The sequence below is a fragment of the Sciurus vulgaris genome, assembly GCF_902686455.1.
Source record: "Sciurus vulgaris genome assembly, chromosome: 17".
NCBI classification, from domain to species: Eukaryota; Metazoa; Chordata; class Mammalia; order Rodentia; family Sciuridae; genus Sciurus; species Sciurus vulgaris.
In genome coordinates, this window is record NC_136478.1 from 43,647,747 (window position 1) to 43,663,179 (window position 15,433).

General features: G+C 56.2%; 2 protein-coding genes and 1 long non-coding RNA gene across 6 annotated transcripts; 2 read left to right on the top strand and 1 right to left on the bottom strand.

The window, feature by feature from the left end:
• The first annotated feature begins 336 nt into the window (after positions 1 to 336).
• Positions 337 to 10,256, top strand: USF2 (upstream transcription factor 2, c-fos interacting). 4 transcript variants are annotated; one of them, XM_079118588.1, is made up of 10 exons: positions 338 to 906; positions 1,174 to 1,220; positions 1,329 to 1,447; positions 1,584 to 1,784; positions 2,189 to 2,339; positions 2,460 to 2,547; positions 2,842 to 2,900; positions 9,064 to 9,181; positions 9,363 to 9,491; positions 9,572 to 10,256. In XM_079118588.1, the coding sequence occupies exons 1-10, from the start codon at positions 845 to 847 to the stop codon at positions 9,582 to 9,584; spliced, it is 987 nt and encodes a 328-aa protein (XP_078974714.1). In that variant the 5' UTR covers positions 338 to 844; the 3' UTR covers positions 9,585 to 10,256. The 4 variants fall into 4 exon arrangements, with proteins under 4 accessions (XP_078974715.1, XP_078974714.1, XP_078974716.1 ...); XM_079118587.1 differs by having other exon boundaries at positions 348 to 906; positions 9,087 to 9,181; XM_079118589.1 differs by lacking the exon at positions 2,460 to 2,547 and having other exon boundaries at positions 337 to 906; positions 9,087 to 9,181.
• Positions 9,786 to 12,003, bottom strand: LOC306648435. The gene is made up of 2 exons (XR_013760376.1): positions 11,122 to 12,003; positions 9,786 to 11,007 (listed from the first exon to the last, which is right to left on the bottom strand). It is a non-coding gene; the product is annotated as an uncharacterized lncRNA (long non-coding RNA).
• A 264-nt stretch (positions 12,004 to 12,267) lies between these two features.
• Positions 12,268 to 13,768, top strand: HAMP (hepcidin antimicrobial peptide). Its single transcript, XM_079117238.1, has 3 exons — positions 12,268 to 12,428; positions 13,412 to 13,471; positions 13,558 to 13,768. The coding sequence occupies exons 1-3, from the start codon at positions 12,342 to 12,344 to the stop codon at positions 13,660 to 13,662; spliced, it is 252 nt and encodes an 83-aa protein (XP_078973364.1). The 5' UTR covers positions 12,268 to 12,341; the 3' UTR covers positions 13,663 to 13,768.
• Positions 13,769 to 15,433: the final 1,665 nt, after the last annotated feature.

Below are 15,433 nucleotides of genomic sequence, written 5' to 3' on the forward strand. Positions count from 1 at the left end.
CTGTTCACCGCCCCCCCACGACCTACTTTGCTGTCTTCAAACCCCGGCAGCCTGCCTGGCCCCCAGGCGACCAGAGCCCCACCTCCGGGTCCCCCGGTGTTCCATCCGGGCCCACGTTCCATCCAGCGGCGGGCGGCGGGTGGCCGCGGGAGGCGGTGGCGGCGACCTCACGCCCCGCCGAGACCCGGGCCCGCGCGTGCCCGCCGCCATCGGAGACAGACAGCGCGCGCGCTCCCCGGGGGCTGCCCTCCCCCCGCGCGCGTCAGTCCCGGGCTCGCGCCGCCGCCGCCGCCGCCGCCGCCGCGCGCGCGCAGCTCAAGTAAAGGAGGAAAAAAAAGGGGGAAAAAATAGAAAGCGGCGGCGGCTGCAGCAGCGATCCGCCGCCGAACGGGTCCAGGCCGGGAGGCGGGCGCGCGAACCGGCGATCTAGGGGAGAGGCGGCGGCCATCCAGAGCGGGCCTTGTTAAAATAAGTCGCGGCGGCGGCGGCGGCTGCTCAGGGAAGGAGGCCCGAGGGCCGCGTGCAGCGGGCGGGGGGCGGCCGCGCTGAGTCCCGGAGCTTCGGGCAGCCCGGAGTCGGCGGGCGGGCGGAGGCGGCGGCGGCAGGAGGAGGCGGCGGCTGCAGGAGCGACGGCGGCGGCGGCGGCGGCATCTCCTCCTCACATGACCCCACTGTTTGTCCCCGTGATCAGCGCGAGCGGCTCCCGTGTCTCCTCCGTCCCCTCCTGCCGCGCGGCGTGAGCGCCGGGCTCGGGCCCCCCCCGGCCGCCCGCCCCCCCCCCCCCCTCCCTCCCCCCTCCCCTCCCCCCCCCGGGCCCCGCGCCCCCCCCGCCCCCACCCCCCCCATGGACATGCTGGACCCGGGTCTGGATCCCGCTGCCTCGGCCACCGCTGCTGCCGCCGCCAGGTAAGAGCGCCCGGCGGGCCGGTGCCCCCGCGCGCCCGGGTCCCGGCCCTTCGGCCTGCCGGCCGGGCCGCCATGATCCCGAGCGGCCGCCGGGCCCGGCTCAAAATGGAGGCCGCGAGGGAGGGGGCGCCCGGTGTCTAGCGCCCCCGGCCCACCACCCGGGCGGTGTCGGCCCCAGACCCGGCGGGCGGCGCGGGGCCCTGCCCCTGGGCGAAGGGGCGTGGGCAGCCCTGACCCTGACCCCTCTTCCTCCTGTCCCTGCCGTAGCCACGACAAGGGACCCGAGGCCGAGGAGGGCGTCGAGCTGCAAGAAGGTGAGTGCTTGCGGGTCCACTGGGGCTGCGGCCCACGGCCGGAGAGGGGCTGGGGGCGCTGTGACCCCGCGCGACCGCTGATCCTTGCCCCCTGCACTCCGACCTCAGGCGGGGACGGCCCTGGGGCGGAGGAGCAGACGGCGGTGGCCATCGCCAGCGTCCAGCAGGCGGCGTTCGGTGACCACAACATCCAGTACCAGTTCCGCACAGAGAATAATGGAGGACAGGTGAGGCAGTGGGTCGGGAGCCCGGCGGGCCAGTGGCGGGCTGAGCCGGGGCGGGCGCGCGGGCGGGCTGAGAGGCTCCGACCTGGCCCCAGTCCGGGCCCCAGCGCCGGTCTCGTCGCTCTGCCGCCCCCTGCAGGTGACATACCGCGTAGTCCAGGTGACTGATGGTCAGCTGGACGGCCAGGGCGACACAGCTGGCGCCGTCAGCGTCGTGTCCACGGCTGCCTTTGCGGGGGGGCAGCAGGCTGTGACCCAGGTGGGCGTGGACGGGGCAGCCCAGCGCCCTGGCCCCGCCGCTGCCTCTGTGCCCCCAGGTCCCGCAGCACCCTTCCCGCTGGTAGGTGCCCACCAACTTCTGGGGGTATGGAGAGGGGAAGCTAATTCTACCCTTGGAAGTCCCAGGGGGTGGGACAGGTGGCACACAGATGCCGCCTTTAGTCTGTCAGATGGTGTGGGGTCAGGTGCCTGTTGAGCAGAGTGAATCCTTAGATCTCTTGGAGTTTGTCCTTTCTGTAAAATGGAGATGAGGTCTCTAAGAGGAAATCCTCTTAGAGTAAAAAATGGAGAGGCTCAGCAAGCGAGGGCTGAGTATCTGTCAAACTGCGTGGCTGTCACAGACACCAGACAGAATAGTGCACTCAGAGGGCTACCTCCTCCCCACAGAATGCACCACACATCAAGCCCAGCAACAAGGGGGACAGAGATAGCTAAGGGTGGCCTCTGTGTCCTCCTACTCCCCAGGCTGTAATCCAAAATCCCTTCAGCAATGGTGGCAGCCCAGCAGCGGAGGCTGTCAGTGGAGAGGCCCGGTTTGCCTATTTCCCCGCATCCAGTGTGGGAGATACCACTGCTGTGTCCGTGCAAACCACCGACCAGAGCTTGCAGGCTGGAGGTAAGGAGAGGAAGTGGCAAGGGTGGAAGGCAGGGGAAGCAACAGGCCTATCAGGGAGGGAAGTCCCCAACCAGTTCCAACTCTGCCCCATCTTGGTGCTAACCCCTGCTTCCCCTGCAGGCCAGTTCTATGTCATGATGACACCCCAGGATGTGCTGCAGACAGGAACACAGAGGACGATCGCACCCCGGACACACCCCTATTCCCCGTAGGTGCAGGAGTCTCAGTCCCAGGGATGCTGGGAGGTCTGGTATTGAGGCCAGAGGAAGGGAGGGTTTTCTGGCCTCTGAGCTGGGCAGGTCAGCACACAGCAGGCACCAGGTGCATTTTTTAGTCTGTTTCATCTTCTGAAGTGCAAGTAGAGAAAGTTACCATGCTCTTGTTTTCTGCGCACGAATTTGCCAGGCAAAGATAATTATGGAGTCTGACTTTTCAAATAAATGCTTAGGTAAAGGAGCCTGAGATAATAGGTGCCCATTTTTTTTTTTTTTTTCTTTTCTAGAAAAATCGATGGAACCAGGACACCACGGGATGAGAGAAGGAGAGCTCAGCACAATGAAGGTAAGGACAGATGGGGCTCCTGGACCAGCCCAGGCTGCAGTCTCCTAGGCACAAACAATCCTGGGTTTGGCATTTCAGACAGGGAGGCAGCTGAAGCCCATTACCAGACACGTCCCAAATGTTTGGCAGGTGCTTGTTGAATGCTGGAACAATCCAATGGAGGAACAAGAGAGGACAGCGTGGGGTCAGGAACAGATAGGCAGTTGGAATTGTCCAAGTGTTTTTGTAGTACTGGGCTTATGGTTTTCCCTTGGTGGTTAGCATTTAAAATGGCAGAATTTACATTCACATTAGAGATTTCTTGCTCCTCTTGAGAAACTGTGTTGATCTGGTTGCCCTGGACCAAGTTGGCAGCTGTTGTGCCCTTGCACAACATTTCCGTGCCGATCTGCCTCTAGCCATAGCTCTGGTCCTCGTGAGCACACACTTGAGGAGGGAGCCGTAGGAAACTGTGCCTCTGGCTACTGAGGCCAGACCATCTTGCTCTTGCTAGAAACAGCACATCCCATCCTGAACTCTTGTCGGTTGGTGCTATTCTCTGGTCTTCCATCTCGATCATTGCCGCTGTGCCAAGGGTGCACCGACACCCAAACAGCCAACTCTGGATAAATATTTACTGACCCTACATCCCTGGCCTGGAGCCTGGCCTGGAGCATGGAGACTCAGAAGAGGGAGGACCTGTGGCTGAGGGGATGTTGGAGGTGCAGTGATGGGAGGCTCCCCGGGAGGACTTTGGGAGCACAGACTGTGGAGGTCAGGTTGCTTTAGGGGTGCTGGTTCATTTGTAGTAGAGGTTCCATGTGGTGGCCTTGGGAGCCGGGCCTGGAGGGTTGAGGACAGCCTTGGGTGCTAGGGCAAGGTCCTGAGTCCTGCAGCATTTGATGTGGGGTGGAGTTTCTCCCCATGCCTTTCTGTTCTCAGCCGCTGGCTGGTTCAGGCTTTCGGTCAACGCTTACGTACCCTGGCAGCCCCTGTACAGTGGGTAATAGAGCAGTTAAGGTCTTGGCTCTCACAGTGTGCACTGTGGTGGCAGAAGCAAGCCACACGAAGCTGCAACATGGCTTCCGGTGGAATGGTAGGGCACTTGGCTGGGTGAGGAGGTAGAGAGGAATGATAGCCTCTCAAGAGGTGACATTTGGGCAGAGGCATGAATGGATCTTAGGAAAGGAGACGCTTGGGGATCTGGGAAGAGTCCCAGACAGCAGGGAGTATGGGAAACGGCCTGGGCCCCGAGCTGCCATGCACAGGGCAAGAGCAGAACTCAGGAAAGAAAGGCTGAAGGGGGCGTTGCCGGGGCCAGATTCTTTGGGGCCTGCTGAGAGACCTTCCCAGGTGGTTGTCCCTGCCCCTGGAGTTGGGTTCTGCTGTGACAGAAACCAGTGGAAAGTTCCTGTGTGGAGACTGAAGGTAAAAGTGGCGGGAAACCAGAAGTTATGAAAGTAGGAGCTGACTGCAGGTATCCACCTGAGACCCCCAGGAGTGAAAGAGGACCGTGTGGAGAGAAGGGTCCACAGCTGAAGAGTCCAGGCCCTTGGCTGAGAGCAGGTTGCTTTCAAGGGAAAGTGTGAGTTGGAGGTTGGTTTGGGTTGATGTGAGGGGCTGGGAGTTTGTGGGCCCTGCCATGGGCCACCAGAGCAGCCCGGTTCCCGCCTCATGGCCTCAGGCTGGTGTTTAATGCTCTGCCTGTGTTGTTCTCTGGAAGATGGCACTAACACTCCCACCCTGGGGCTCCCCGTGGGGATTAGCGATCTGAGGCACGGGAGGCCCCACGGCTGTGGTGTGGCAAGAGGGAAGTACACAGCCCGAGTGCCCTCCAGCCACCATCCCACCCGACTCTGTCTCCCTCCCAGTTCAGCCTCCCAGCACCTTCCAGTAGTTCTCATCCTCCAAAAACCAGTTTTCTTCATAACCTTGCCCTCACCCTCCAGCTACATCCTGCCCTCCCACTAAACTGCACAACCCTTGACCCAACATTGCCCATCCTCCTTGTTCCCTTGGCATTCTGGCCCCACAGATTGGCTCCATTGAAAGTCATCCATGATGACCTCATTGCCAAATCCACTGACTTTCTTTCCTGTCTGAGCTCTGAGCATCTGACTGTGCCTGCCCCCTGCCTTCAGGAATGTTCCTTTCTCTTCTACCCTCTTGGATTCTCCTACAATCTTTGCTTCTCCTTCTCCACCTGTTCCTCAGAGCAAAGTCCCCCAACTTTTCCTGGGAGGTTCGTTAACAATCAGGATCTCAGGACTCTCCCTGCAGGTTCCAAATGACTTATCAGAGGGAATCTGTTTCTAGTGCACGTTCCAGGTACTTCACACCAGGCAAGTTTGGGGAATGGCTTTGGCAACTGGTGCTTCTTAAGGTCTCTTCCATCCACCTCAGTAGTATGATTCATGAGGTCCAGGGATGGCCCCTCAGAAGCTCTGGTTGGTCAGTGTCCCTGACACTCTGGCCCCAGTTGTAGGTACCCATCATTTTCTTTTCTCCAAGAGAGTCTGCGGCTCACAGCAAGCTGTGCCCTCCCAGGGTTTTGCCCGCCACCTGGATCCTGGTGCTGTGCAAAGCTGTGTTGACTCCATTCTCCTCTCTTGAACTCTAGACCCCTGTTCAGAAGTGCCACTCAAAATCTCCATCACCCCTGTCTGAGACACCTCATAATCAACTTTGTCCAAAAGAGAACTGTTTCCCCTCCCCAGAGCTTCCGGTGCAACACTTCCCTTTCCAGAGCAGCAAAAGGCAGCCCTGTCACAGCCACCCAAACCAGAAACCCTAGGCCAGAGCAGCTTGCCGTTCTGCACTCTCGTGCCCCACGTCCATGGTCTTCAGGACTGTGTAAAGTGGATCTCACATCGGCTTCTCCTCCTCTTTCCCACCTGGTGACTTTGCAGGAGCCTCTCCCAAGAGGACACCTGCAGGGGCCTGAGGGCATGTCATATGTTTGATGTGTCACAGAGGGGACTAGGGGGCCCCAGTGAACTGGGGTGCATGGGTCAGCCTGTGGCCAGCAATCCAAATCGTTACATGAAATCTGACTTAAATGCCAGATTGAATTGCTTTTAATATTCCTAATTCCTTCCTTTTACTTACTTTCAACTTAAATTTGCTGAGTGTTTTTCTTTGTGTTTGTGTGTGTGTGTGTGTGTGTGTGTTTCTGACTCCCTCACTTTTTAATATGATTTTAAAACTTTCTTTTTTTTCCTAATGCAAGCATTTATAGTTGTAAATTTCCCTCTAACTGCTTTAGATGGATTTCGTCTTCATTGTCCTTCAGTGCAAAATATTTTCCAATTTTCCTTCTGATTTCTTTGACCCTTGGGTCATATAGAAGTGCGTTGCTTAATTTCCAAATATTTGTGGGTTTTCTGGATATCTTTTTGTTAATTGATGTTTAATTTAGTTCTCTTGTGGTCAGAGACCATACTCTATGTGGTTTCAAATTCTTTGAACTTACTGAGACCTTAGGGCCCCACTGTGGTCCAGCCGGGTGAAAGCGCTGTGTGCATTTGACTGGCTGTGTGTCTGTTTGACTGGCTGTGTGTCTGCTGCAGTGGGCAAAGGTTCTCTCCGTGACAAGGAGGCCAGTTTGGCTGAGAGTGTTGGAATTTTCTCTCCTGGCGTTGTTTTTTTGTTTGTTCTGTTGACTTTTTCTTGTAGTTGTTGAGAGAGGAATGTTGACTTCTCAAACTAGATTGTGAGTTTGTCCATTCCTCTCTTCAGTCCTGGTAGATTTTGCTCTAATTTGTTTGAAGTGTTGTGTGGGTGTAACAGAAGTTCTCCCATGGAGTGGACGTGACCTTAGCCTTTCTCCATTCAAAAGTGCTGTGATGTCTTCCCAAGCCACAGGCTTGACCCTCTCACCACTGCGTGGTGACAAGCCCCGGGCCTGGGGGCTGCAGCTGTGGAGGAAGCACTGAGGTCCAGCCCTGCCAGCAGAGCATGCAAGACTGACCACCTGTTGGCACCTCTTCCTGCCACCCTACCTCCCACAGTGTTTTCATGTCACCATTTCTGGGCTCTTGCCACCTATCGCCTGATGCCCCTCGTCACGGGAGCCAGATGTTCTTAAGTCTCCTCTGAAGATTCACCTAGCCTCTGTCCCATGCAGAAAATTCTGCCCTACCTGGCTTCCCAGGCGCTTTTTAGTCTTCACTGTAAGACGTTCACTCTGGGGCCACAGAGTCAGGGGCTGATTCCACCCTGGATCCCAGCCTCATGGTGGGGACCACATGCTACCATGCAGCAGTAAGGCTTTTAGAGGTAAATGTCCCCCTGCCCCTGATGGCCTGGAATGAGGAGTGCTGAGAGATGTGTCTGCAGCTGGGCGCTGGCTCAGGAGGCCTGGGTGTGAAGGGAGAGGAAGTTGAGAGGCAGCTGTTGCTGAGAGCATTGGGACAGACACTGCGATGGACGCGGCGGGTGGAGCTGCCAGGCCCTGCTGGGACCCTCAGCTTTGCAGCTGCTTGTGGCCATGGAGTCCCCATAAGGTGTCACCACCCTACATGGCAGATGCCATTCACCACCACAGAGACGGGGTGTGAAGCTGCACCAGAGCCCAGAGCAGAGTCAGCTCGGCCCCAGCAGCGAGCGCAGCCCCGGAGTTCTGAGCGTGATGCTGGCAGCTTTCTAAAAGAAGAGAGGACAGCGAGGAGAAGCAGGGCCCGGGGAAGGGAGGCCGAGGGGAGAGGAGTGTCCTTGGAGGGTGATGTCACCCAGGCCAGCATGGGAAGCCTTTGGAGGCAGGGAAAGCTGATTAGCAGGAATGGACAAACCCAGAGAAGACCGCGGCTCTGCGCTCACAGGCTGTGAGCAGGCGGCTCGGAGGAGAAGGGCCAGGGGAGGTGCTGCACTCGCTCGCCCTCCTTTCTCTCTCTCCCAACCGTCCAACCCTTAGATCATGCTCCCTTGTCCTCTTTTCCAAATTCAACCTAAGCACAGGCTCTGTTCCCCAGCCCACAAACTCTGTAGACTTGAACCCTCCTGGCAGAGCGTGGAGCTAGGGTGAGGGTAGCTGGGAATACCTTGGTCTTCTCTGTCCCCATAGTGTGTGGTCCTGAACATGGCAGGTAATGCAGGCCTGGGGCAGTCTCGCCTCAGTAGGCCCTGAGAGGAACTCAGGCCCCAGTGCACGTGGCTCCTGGGGAGAGCATCCTAGGACAGAGCATGGGCCAAAGGAAGAGCACGTGCCCTATCTGCAGGGGGTGGCTGCCACCCAGCTCAGCTGACTGTGAGTGAGATTGTGGAGTTTACAAATAAAATCACACACCTGGACTTTTCAAGTGCAGTTCTCTATTAGTCCGCCATCTTTGGCCTTCAAGGTGTAGGTAGGGTTCATGTTCATGTTCCATCATGCTCCCCAAGAGCAGATGGATGACCTTGGGGAGCCTTTGAGAGCTATGGGTGCCAGTCTAGGGAGCTGAAGTTAAATCCTGGAAAAGGATTTTAAATAGGGGCAAGACAAGATTAGACTTTGATTTTAAAGATGAGAGGGAAAGCCAGGCGTGGTGGCTCACGCTTGCAATCCCAATAGCTCGGGAGGCTGAGGTAGGAGGATTGTGAGTTCAAGGCCAGCCTCAGCAGCTTGGTGAGACCCTAAGCAACTCAGCGAGATCCTGTCTCTAAATAAAATATAAAGCAGGGCTGGGGATATGGCTTAGTGTTTAGGAAGTGCCCCTGGGTTCAATCTCTGGTACCAAAAAATTTTTTAAAAAGTGAGAAAACAAGAGCATGAGACCCAGAGTTTCTGAGGAGATGTAGAGGGTTGTGGGCATTGAAGTGTTTGTTACTGGGACCTGTGTAAATCTTGCCTCCCAAGAAGATGAGCCTACTATGCCCATTGTCCGTTTTTCAAAGGAAGCCAGAGATGCCCATCAGGATGTGAATAATCCTAATTTTTAAATGTTGACTCAGATGTTTATCAGTGTGCTGGGCAGGCCAACAAAATGGACACCCATCCCTGGCTTCTGATTTCTGCCCAGAAGGTGCATGGCACTCGGGGGTCAGGACTTGATCGTTCCTCCGTGTGAAGCAGCAGAGCTGGCTTGGGGAAGGCCTGTCTAGGTTCACGTCTTGGCACCTCCGGGCCGTAGTCCTAGGCAGGGCCCTGGCCATGCCTCAGTGTGCTTAGGGCTGACAGTCTGTGCTGGCGTGCCGTCCTGGTGGCCAGGATTATTGCTGTTTTTCCTGCAGTGGAGCGGAGGCGGAGGGACAAGATCAACAACTGGATCGTCCAGCTTTCAAAAATCATTCCAGATTGTAACGCAGACAACAGCAAGACAGGAGCGGTGAGTGTCCACTGCCCCCTCTGGCCAGGCGGCTACTTGGCCTTTCATGGCCTCAGTGGTCCAGACTCCCAGGCCCCTTCAAGGAAGTCTGGCTGACAGTGGGCACAGAATTGTCCTGGGGTGGTGGGGTGGGATGGTGGGCAGTGCTCCCGCTGATGCTCTTGCCCACCTGCTGCCCCAGAGTAAAGGGGGCATCCTGTCGAAGGCCTGTGATTACATCCGGGAGCTACGCCAGACCAACCAGCGCATGCAGGAGACCTTCAAGGAGGCCGAGCGGCTGCAGATGGACAACGAGCTCCTCCGGCAACAGGTGAGAGCCGGGGCTGGAGCCAGGCTGGGGCCTCGGGAGGCGGCGCCTGACTTGCTTACTCGCCCCTGTGGCTTCTGCAGATCGAGGAGCTGAAGAATGAGAATGCCCTGCTTCGAGCCCAGCTGCAGCAGCACAACCTGGAGATGGTGGGCGAGAGCACCCGGCAGTGACGCCCGCTCCCACTGTGCAGCCGCCGCCGGCCTCTGCTGCCCCCTCCCCCAGCCCTTAGCACAGAGAGGGACAGACGCCCCTCCCCCAGCTGCGTTTTTTATAGTAGATTTTTAACAAAAACGGGGAGAAATAATGCATTTCTGTGGATACATTGCCCACCGCCCTCCTCAACTTGGGAACGATACCCCTCCCACCTGTCTGTCGGTCTCCCCTCCTCTGGCCCTCACCAGGCCCCGGCGCTTCTAGTGGTCTCACCTGGAGGCAAGAGGGAGGACAGAGGCCCTGCTGCTTCCCGCTGCTTCCTTGGTCTCTAGAGGTGCTGAGACAGGGTGCTTATGGGAAGGAGAGAACCTTGGGGGGCCGTCCCTGGGGCCTGGACCTAAGCAGGGAGGCCATGTCCCACCCCACCTCTTGTTTCTGGATCCCTGCTCCCTCTGGGTGTGTGTATGTGTGTGCGCGTATGCGTGCGTGCGTGTGTTTGTGTGTGTGTGTGTGTGTGTGTTAATTTTCTTTATGGAAAAATGGACAAAAAAAATAGAGAGAGAGAGAGGTATTTAACTGCAATAAACTGGCCCCTGTGGCCCCCGCCTTGTCTGTCTGTGTCTGCATTTCAGGTGTGGGGAGGCCTGGCGTCCGTACAGAGCTCCTTGAGGGCAGGGCTTCAGCTGCTGGGGTCGTGGCCTTGTGCCGGTCCTTGCCATCCCACACCAGTTGGCACCCAGTCTGTGGGTTGGAGACTCGGGCATGGATGTGGGGTTGGGGGGCTGGGGTCAAGGACATGCTCCATGTTGGAGGAGAGGCTGGGGTCCCTTGTGTCAGCGATTCCTGAAAACCGGCCCCATTCCTGGCCCTGCCCTTCTGGGCTGAAGGCCTCCCCTCTGCACCAGCCAATGATGGGGCCTGGCCTTGAGCCCCCCACCCCCAGGGAGGGCAGGTGGCCAGGAAGCCAGGCTTGGCCCGTCAGCCTGTCGCCTCACACTGTGGCTCTGGCGCCTGTGCCATGACCCCTGCCCCTGGGTGGTGATGAAACCTGGCCTGAGCTGTGACAGCGATGCTGGTAGGGCGGGGGATGCTGTTGTCTCGGGGTGCACACACCACCGTCCTTGGCCCTCCTGCAGCGCCTGATGCTCATGCACCCCCAAGATCAGGCCTGCCGCATCCCCACACTGAGCTCCAAGGGCCTCCCAACTGACTGTCCCCTGAGAGCCCATCCCCTTTTCCTGGTCGTCCCTTTGTGAAGCCATCTTTGAGTGTGCCAGAGGAGCCACCTAGCAGAGTGAGGGGCTGTGGCAGGGAGCAGCCCTCACTCCCCCGGCATCCATCCACTTCTGTGGTTTCAAGGGGTCTTGACAGCAGTCACTGGCCAGGAGGAAGTGCTCACTCCCTGACAGCATCGTTCCCCAGCCTCTGGCGGGGTGGGTTGACAGGGTCAACACTGAATTGCCCTGGCCTGAGTCACAGTGGCCAACAGCCTTCTCCAGAATTGAGGTGGGTGGGTGTCCTGAGCCACACGCACTGCGAGGCGGCCCAGGTAGTGGATAGGAACAAAGGCACCACACGGCCCTGGTTCATCCCCACCCAGGAACATCCTGGGGAACAAGCTCAAAAACAGTACAAAACGAAACCTTGCTGATTTCGAGGTGCTGACATGAGACCCTGAAGTGCAGAGCTGGGGTGAGGAGGATGCGGGCCTGCTGAGCCAGGTCCAGTGCGCTGCTGTTCCCTGCTGGGTTTGGGGCCTGGAGTCGTGGATGCCAGGTCCTTGGGGTCAGTGGCTGAGAAGGCAACCAAGACCCTGAAACCCTGCTCTGAGCAGAGCCCGGGTGGGGGAAGTCTGGGGCTACGAGGACAGGTGGCGCTGGCTGACACAAGGGAATTGACACAAACGCTGGCACAGAAGATGCAGCCGCCGGATGCCAGCTGTTATCGTTACTGCCATCTTTGATGCTCAAAAGTTCACTCGGACATTTTTCAGTGTCGAGGCCTGCTTCTGAAGGTGCTGACCCTTGGGAAGCAGCATAGGGCGTATTGGGGGCTCTGGCTGACCAGTGTCCCTCCCAGAGCCCGTGCATGTGTGAAGAGAACCTTGGGAATGGGGTGCTCTCCCCGCAAACCATGCTGGACCCTTCTGAGGGGCATAGGGTGCCATAGCCACATGTGAATGGGGATGCCAAGGAGGGGCGAGGACCAGGAGCCGGGGGCACTCTGCTTCCATTCACAAACCTGGGACCAAGGGGGACACCGGAGGACCACCTGGGAGTTTGACACCAGAAGATGGTCCTGGGAGATAAAGTCGTGGGTTCTATTCACAAATCTGACCAATTCTTGGGGCAAAAAGGGGAATTTTTTTTTTTTTTCCCTGAGATCAACAGGGTGATATCATATTGGGGAAAAAGGTACTCCGGGTGGCTGGCTAGAGGCATGTGTCTGTGTCCCCGTCTGCCCCACCCCCTGGACACACCTCTGCTGGCTGAGGGTGACACAACCCTGTTCCCTGTCACTCTGTTCCCGCTTATCTCTCCCGCCTTTTCGGCGCCACCACCTTCTTGGAAATGAGTTAGGGCAAAGGGGTGGGGGCTCAGACCACCGCCTCCAGCAGGCCCCATAAAAGCCACTGTAAAAGAGCCCCAGTCACCACAGCAAGTCCTAGACACAACAGCAGGTCACGCAGACGGCACAATGGCACTGAGCACTCAGATCCGGGCTGCCTGCCTCCTGCTCCTCCTCCTCACCAGCCTGACCACGGCCTCCAGCCTCCAGCAACAGGTAAGAGCCCCTGAGGCCTGGGGCCTAGCAGTGTGACTGCAATTGGAGGATCAACCCCTGGGAGGGGGCTGGGAAGGCCGCTGGAGACCCCCTAGCACTAAGCAAAGCTCGGGACAACTCAGGGGGACTGGCAGTTGCTGAAAGGACAGGGATGGAGTCCTGAGTGACAAGGACTGGGGACGGGACCTAATGACAAGTGTCATCGAGGGCCTATTCTGTCAAGTCTTATGGTATACAGTGGGACAGAGCAATGAGCAAGGCGGAGAGACGATGTCCTAATCAGGGCATTAGTTAATGAACAATTAAAACAAATAAATAATTGTGTTTAATAAATACAATTCATGAATGATGTAGAAGCTAGTGGGAGTGTGACCATGGGGCAGGGGAACTAGAGGTGGAGGGCAGGCTTCTGAAGTCAAGGAAGAGTGTTCTGTGGGAAGATTCTAGTTGGCCTGTGCCTTGGAGGGTGACAGGTGAGGCAGGAGCAAACGCTGAGGCCAGCGTGGAACACCTGAAGATCAGGGAATTGTACCAGAAGACGGTGCTGGGAGGGAAGGTCGGACGGGCAGGACGCAGGTTGTACCCAGCCTCCTGGGCGACCGCAAGCGTCGATTCATCATCTGAGTGCCTGGAAAGGGCTGTAGGCTTCTTAAATGAGGAAAACCACAGCCTGACTGGCAAAGAGTCTGACGGAAAGTCACTGGACTGTAAGGGGCATGATGCAGGGAGACCTGGCTGGTGCTGGCATCCAGCCAAGGGAGGGTGATGCCCCAAAAAGAGGAGTGACTGCAGAGAGAGAAGGTGACATACCTGGGATGTTTTAGGAAGGCAGACTGCCCAGGAGGCAGAGAAAGGGAAGATCCCTCCTAGGAGTCTAGCTGAGTGATGAGGTCACCAAGCACCTGGGGAGGAACAGGTAGGTGGGAGCAAGTCCAAGATTGCTGTTGGACCTCTGCATCCTCAAGACCCCTTCTCTTTCACAGGCAGGACAGCTCGCTGAGCGCCAACCCCAGTACACAGATGCAGCCAAAGCCAACTGGATGGTAAGAGCGACGGAGACTCCCTCCCGGGTCCCCTCGCCCACCCCAGGCCCAAGACACGCCCACTCACTATCCCTTCCTTCCCACAGCCCGGGAGCCAGAGGCTGAGGAGGCGAGACACCCACTTCCCCATCTGTGTTTTCTGCTGCAACTGCTGTAAAAATTCCCAGTGTGGAATCTGCTGCAAGACGTAGAGTCTTCCTGCCCTGAACCCCCGGGCCCCACTCCCTCCCTTATTTATTCCTGTTGCCCTCTAACCATGGTCTTGGAATAAAATGTCTGGTTCTTTTATTTTTCAAACCAGAGTGTCTGTTGTCCTTTCTCCCCGCCAAAGACTTAGGTCAAAGGCTTGTCCCAGCTTGTGCTAGGGCCGGTGTTAGATTGGTGTGTTACTGGAGCTTGCCAGAAAGCTTGGTGAAGCACATTTGTTTTCTGTTCTCTCTCTTCTTTCCCCACTTCAAAAGACCTGGAATTCATGTTGAAACAGCAAGGAATGGAAAGTTAAAGTTGCCTCTTCTCAGAATCTTGGGGTGCACCGGCAGTTTGAAATACTGGAAATTGAACTCAGGAGCGCTCTACCACTAAACTACATCCCCAGCCCTTTTTATTTTTATTTTATTGTTCTATTTTTATTTTGAGACAGGTTTCCTCTAAGTTGCCAGGCTATCTTTGAATTTGGAAACCTCCTGCCTCAGCCTCCTGAGCAGCTGGGGTTACTGGTGCGTACCCCGGTGTGCAGCTCTTTGGAGTCTTCCTAAAAGAGGGTGATAAGCTCTAGTGCCTAATAAGACTTCTCCCAGTAAGGTCCAGGGACTCCTTTCAGGACTCCACAAACTGGAAACTACTAAGATGTTGCCATTTTCACTCTCAAAAGTGTACAGTGGCGTTTTCGCCAGGCTCTGGGACATGCTGGGTCATTGCTGATAGCTCATGGTTCGTGTGCTTTTTACCTCGTGCTCCAAAATTTCTCAGCTACAATTTCTATTACATTAAGCAACTACAACTTCCACGTACAAAAACATACACAAAATCTCTTTGAGATTCTTAAAATTTTTTAGGAGAGTAAAAGGAACCTAATACCAAAACATTTGAGAATCACTGACCCTCAGGGATCAGAGGTACCGTGAATGAGTGAGGAATGTTGGATTCGCTTCACGGGAGCATCTGAGCTTGAAGGCTCTCAATATGACCGGCTTTTCACATGAAGCTCACAGGACAGCTGTTCACCTTCACAGTAACTAAGTTCCCTGTATCAGTTTCCTTCTTATTGGCCTAATTTTGGTCGAAAGAGATTCAGGACACATTTCCTCATTTCCTAGCTCATAAGATTACAACAGCTCTTGCAGGATGATAAAGTGCATTGGCCATTTGATAGGAAGGAAGGGTATGGATGGAAGGAAGGAGGCTTGGGGCCAACTTCAAGGAACCTTCAAAAGATGGCAACCATGCCCAAAGGCAGGCCAAACAGTGAGCGCAGATTTAATCCAGAGAAGATGAAATTCTTATTTTTTATGTATGTCCTGATTTTTAAAATATTGACAACTGATTAACTGATGAAAAGAATGTTAAAAAAAAACAAAAAACAAAAAACCCAGCACTCTGTAAGCCAACTGAACCCAACTGGGAGCCAGAGCAGCCCTGTATACCACCAACTTTTTTGACTTCTGCCTTAGAAGCCATGAGCGGCTGGACTGGGAGAAGATGAAGGGGTGGGGGACCCCACAGGTCCTCACATCTGTTTCTTGTAACCTCGTCTTTTCTACTTCACTCACTTTTCAGATTAGCTTAACCCAACAGACACAGGCCCAACAAGACACTAAAACCACAACCCCTGATCCCATTGAAACCAGAATAAAGAGCACAGGCAGTGCAGTACACAGTGTAAAGCAGCACCCTTCCTGAACAAAGATATCAGGGGTCCTACCCACCCTCATTATAATGCTAAAATCTCCCCTTAGAAAATGG

What these genes read in the sequence shown, in the direction of transcription:
- HAMP (XM_079117238.1), top strand. Translation starts at nt 12,342, where the DNA reads ATGGCACTGAGCACTCAGATCCGGGCTGCCTGCCTCCTGCTCCTCCTC. An exon ending in CCTCCAGCCTCCAGCAACAG is followed by an intron (nt 12,429 to 13,411) that starts GTAAGAGCCCCT and finishes TCTCTTTCACAG; the next exon opens with GCAGGACAGCTCGCTGAGCG. An exon ending in CAGCCAAAGCCAACTGGATG is followed by an intron (nt 13,472 to 13,557) that starts GTAAGAGCGACG and finishes TCCTTCCCACAG; the next exon opens with CCCGGGAGCCAGAGGCTGAG.
- USF2 (XM_079118587.1), top strand. Translation starts at nt 845, where the DNA reads ATGGACATGCTGGACCCGGGTCTGGATCCCGCTGCCTCGGCCACCGCT. An exon ending in ACCGCTGCTGCCGCCGCCAG is followed by an intron (nt 907 to 1,173) that starts GTAAGAGCGCCC and finishes TCCCTGCCGTAG; the next exon opens with CCACGACAAGGGACCCGAGG. An exon ending in GGGCGTCGAGCTGCAAGAAG is followed by an intron (nt 1,221 to 1,328) that starts GTGAGTGCTTGC and finishes CTCCGACCTCAG; the next exon opens with GCGGGGACGGCCCTGGGGCG.